At 39.1% G+C, this 5106-nt stretch overlaps 1 protein-coding gene across 1 annotated transcript in view; it reads left to right on the plus strand.

Moving 5' to 3' along the window:
- Positions 1-1651, plus strand: part of LOC109914685 — a gene marked incomplete at its 5' end in the record, with an annotated part of 5508 nt that extends 3857 nt beyond the window's left edge. The window contains 2 exons of the mRNA XM_048594293.1: positions 172-303; positions 1385-1651. Of these exons, the coding sequence (XP_048450250.1) occupies positions 172-303; positions 1385-1521 (269 nt within the window). The remainder of the gene's footprint in view (positions 1-171; positions 304-1384) is intronic.
- Between the last annotated feature and the right edge of the window lie 3455 nt (positions 1652-5106).

The following is a 5106-nucleotide window of genomic DNA, read 5'->3' on the forward strand; positions in this document are numbered from 1 at the left end:
CCCTCCCCCATTTCTGATGAAGGGTCTAGGCCCAAAACGTCAGCCTTACTGCTCCTATGATGCTGCTTGGCCTGCTGTGTTCATCCAGCTCTGCACCTTGTTGTCTCAGATTTTCCAGCATCTGCAGTTCCTACTATCTCTTATTCAGATAGTTTTCGTTTATTTCCACAGTATATCGCATACGCTTTCACCAGAGCTTTGCGGAAATGAACAAGGGTTCAAATGAATGGAAAACCGTTCTTGGTGGAACATTGATTGCGGTAGGCTTTGCTGGACTGTATTTCGCCTGGCAGAGACGATTCGGTAAGTGAAGCAAAGTCAGCTGCACAAAATCAGCGGAATTTTGTAAATGGTGAAAATGGTGTTATGCTGTGTTTTTGTAACACAACTTCTTGTTTATGCTTGCACTGAACGAGCACCCAGTGTTGGGAAGAGTTGTTTAGCACTGCAATTTGCTTACAAATATTGGCATTTTTCAAATTTTGTTTCTCTTTTTTCTGGGATGATAGTGTTGTCCATCCTCAATTGTCTTGTGGCTTGTTAGACCAGAGGTCAGTTAAGAATCAACCATATTGTTGTTGGTCTGGAGTCACATGTAGGCCAGACCAGGAAACAATGGCAGATTTCCTTCCCTAAAAAGATTTTGGTGAATAGCAACACTTTTTACAACACGCTCACCATTACTGTGACTTGCTTTTAATTCCAGATCTTTATTGATAGAATTAAAGTTTCACCAGTTGCCTTGGAGAGATTTGAACCTATGTTCCTGGAGCATTAGCCTGGGCCTCTGGATTACTTCTCATGTCATAATACATCGCCATTTCCTGTGTGAATGAAATTTTCAAGTTACAATGGGGCTAAGGGGAATCATATGGCAGATCAGAGAATGGTGTGTTGTGCTGATAGTTGTGTCCCCATTGGAACATTTAATGCTGGCATGGACTGTTTGGGCTGGATGGATTACATGCTGTACATTCTATATGGTAATTCTGCGTCATTTCAATGACACAGACTTCTTTCTATTTCCAAATGTATGAGCATGTGAAAACGTCATTGAGTTCAGAATCTGAAAATCACTGGCGACGTTTTCTGTTATATAAAACTGTCAATATTACTTTCCATGAATGTAGTGACACATGTGCTTTATGAAGTAAACACACCTGTAATAAAACAAATTAAAATGCTATCATTGATGAAGGTCAGATCACTAACAAGCTGGCAAGATTTCTAAGCAGAGGAAGTATAAACCTATATCATGAGTAAATTTCTCTGTCGTGCTCATTTAATTTCTGATTAAAAGGGTGAATAGCTTTTACAAGTGTTAGACTCCAGCTGGAGAAATTCATTATTGTAGGTGGTTTGATGCGTGTGTTTCTATTCACAGTGTATGGGGATGTTCCTCACACTTTTTCTAATGAATGGAAGGCTAAGCAGACCAAGAGAATGTTGGACATGAGAATAAACCCAATTCAAGGCTTTGCTTCACAATGGGATTATGAAAACAACAAATGGAAGAAATGAATATGCACTGGAAATCTTTACCTATCCTTGTTTAATGTTTCAAATGTGAGCTTGTGTGTTCAGGAAGTTCACTTAACAGTCTGGAGTTAAACTATAAAAATTTGATAATAAACTTGACTGGTTCACATGAGTTTGTCTGCTAGCTGTATTCTTTGTAAAAAGCAGCAGTTCTAACTTTGGTCGAGGGGCATGAGATAGGGAAGATGCAGAACTTATAAACAACACCCAAGTATTTTATTACATTTAAAAAGCTTAGTTCATATTTTGGACTAAAAGGTTCAAATGATTTGATCTGTTTTTCTGCATGGTTTTTCTCTATGTGTTTAAAGATTCTCTTTCTTGGACTGACCACTGACATATATCTTCTAATTTTCCAACACCACATAATGGTAGAAAGGGAATTCCTTTCAGTTTTGGTGCCAATTTCAAGTCCCATTGCTAGAGATAAAAGCAAGGTGGTTTTTCTCTCTTTTGCTTAATATAAATCATTTCTTTAGTGTTGAGAAAACATTGAAGCACCTTGACGTGGGTCATTGGTGTTGCCGAATTTGGAGTGATAGTAAATGATTCTGTGAATGTTTAAACATAGAACATAGAACAGTGCAGCACAGAAATGGGCCCTTTGGCATATGATGTTGTGCCAAACATAATGTCAAATTAAACTAATCCCTTCTGCTTGCCCTTGGCCCGTTCCCCTCCATTCTTTGCATATTTATGTGCTTATCTAAAAGTTCCTTACATGTCCCTATTGTATCTGCCTTCACTACTACCCCTGGCAGCACGTTCCAGACTCCTACCATTCTCTGTTTCAAAAAAACTTGCCCCTCTCATCTCCTTTGAACTTTCCCCCTCTCATCTTAAATGCATGCACTCTAGTATTAGACATTTCAGCTCTGGGAAAAAGATTCTGATGGTCAACCCTATCTGTGTATCTCATTATTTTATAGACTTCTGTCAAGTCTCTCCTCAGCCTCCGCTGCTCCACAGAAAACAACCCAAGTTTTTCCAGCCTCTCCTTATAGCTCATACCCTCTAATCCAGGCAGCATCCTGGTAAACCTCTTCTGCACCCTCTCCAAAGCCTCCACATCCTTCCTGTAAAGTTGTGACCAGAATTGAACACAATACTTAAAGTCTTATAAGGCTGCAACATGACATCCTAACTCGCTTACTCAGTTCCCTGACCAATAAAGGCATGCATGCTATATGCCTTCTTTAGCGTGCTATCTGTTTGCATGGCCACTTTCAGGGAGCTGTGGACTTGAACCCCAGGATCCCTCTGTACATTAATGCTATTCAGGGTGCTGCCATTAACAGTATATTTTTCATTAATATTTGATGTCCCAAAGTGCAACACCTTACACTTATACAGATTAAACATTACCTACCATTTCTCTACCCCTATCTGCAACTGATCTATATCCTGTTGTATCTTTTGAACACCTTCTGCGCTATCCACAACTCCACCGATCTTCATATTGTCTGCAAAATTACAAACCCATCCATCTACATTTTCATCCAAGTCATTTATATAAATCAGAAACAGCAGAGGTCCCAGGATGGATCCCTGCGGAACACCACTAGTCACGTACCTCCAGCCAGAAAAACACCATTCCACCACTACCTTCTGCATTCTGTGGGCAAGCCAATTCTGAATCCAAGTGGCCAAGTCACCGTGCATCTTAACCTTCTTGATGAGTCTACCTTGGGGGACCTTGTTGAAAGCCTCACTAAAATCCATGTAGACAATGTTTACGACTCTACCCTCATTGATTACCTGTAGTTGATGGGCTAGATGTACATTTATCACCTGTGATCCCGAGCAGTTTTATTTCTTGCCAATTTCCTACCGTTTATACGTGGGAACCGTAAAATGCAAGATTTTGGGGGTTGGCAGGCTATTTGACTGTAAAGTATATCAGAGCTGGGTCCAACAACTGTGCACTTGAACAACTATAGGCCAGCTAGTTTAACTTCAGCGGTGGAGTAACTCCTAGAAACCATAGTCAAATGGGCTGAATCGTGGCAAATGCAACTTAATCCTGAAACGTGTGATGTGATGTTTTTGGGAGGACTAACAATGCAAGGGATTGCACGCTGAATGTAGGACCTTGGGAAGTACAGAAGATTAGAGGAACGTTGGTGTGCATGTCCATAGATCCTTAAAGGAAACGGAAAAGGCTGATAAGGTGGCTAGGAAAGCATTGGATTACTTTATTAGTCAAGGTATCAAATACAAGAGCAAGGAGGTTATGGACCTGTATGTAACATTAATTAGACCACAGCTGAAGTACAATAATTCAAGACAAAATTAATAGTGACATGGACACATGCAGGGTAATTAAGGAAAGTCGGCCTGAATTTATTAAGTGTTTTGTTTTTAATTAGCTGGAGCTTTGAAGAGGCAACAGTGAGGGTTGATGAGGGCAATGTTGTTGATATAATGTACATGGACTTCCAAAAAGCATTTCATACAGTGAACACAACGTGAATACAAAATTGGTGGGATCCTTGTTTTTCCTGCTATATTAATGGCAGACTCTTATACTCTGGTGGCTAGTTTATTCAGCTGACCAACAGAATGGGCTGAATAGGTTTTTTTTGTGTGCTGTAATCTTTGTAGTTCTATGATGTAGGGGCACAGTGACAAAATTTGCAGATGATGCAAACCTTGGAAGCTGTGAGGAGGAGAGTGTAGTACTTCACAAGGACAAGCTGGTGGAATGGGCAGATAGATGACAAATGAAATTTAATATGGAGAAATGAGAGTTGATTAGTTTTGGTAGGAAAAGCATGGGGATGCAATATAAAAGAGTACAATTCTAAAGGGGTGCAGTAGCAAAAAGACCTGCATATATGAATTAAGATGTCAGGGCAGTTTGAAAGCATGGTTGATAGCCTCCATAAGATCAATTGGGAATAGACAGTAAATGCAAAGGATGACCGCATCCCTGGAATGAATTTAAAATAATATTTAAAAATCAAAAATGTTGTAAAATGTGATGTTTTCTGCATGAAACCTTTCAATTTTCTAACATCTAAATAATATTATGACAGAAATGATCTTCTATCCAAATGAGAGTTTTAAACAACTTGAACTATAATCCCATTGAAGCAATAATTTCTGCTCTTGGAAGTTGGGTTAAATGTATTTTACTTATTTTGTGCTTTGTGTGTTGTGATTTGCCATAATTCACATTTTACTTTTTAAATACAAACGGTAACATTGGTCTCACTTCCAAAAAGCTGATAGAAAGTTATTGAGACTAAAAAAAGTATTAGATTTTAGGATCAAATTAACAGGATCACATACAGAGATTTAAGAAAATTACAGAGCAATAGAATAAGTTTGACAAGGTTGTACGTTGAGAAATGAAGAGCTGAACTTTAACCAGTTAACTTTATAGTTTCTTTGCAAACAAAGTATGTTAATAACACAACTTACAATAGTTTGTTTCAGAGATAGTAGGAACTGCAGATGCTGGAGAATCTGAGATAACAAGGTGTAGAGCTGGATGAACACAGCAGGCCAAGCAGCATCAGAGGAGCAGGAAGGCTGACGTTTCGGGCCTAGACCCTTCTTCAG

This window comes from Rhincodon typus, unplaced genomic scaffold (genome assembly GCF_021869965.1).
Source record: "Rhincodon typus isolate 14 unplaced genomic scaffold, sRhiTyp1.1 hic_rhity00007767, whole genome shotgun sequence".
Taxonomy (NCBI): Eukaryota; Metazoa; Chordata; class Chondrichthyes; order Orectolobiformes; family Rhincodontidae; genus Rhincodon; species Rhincodon typus.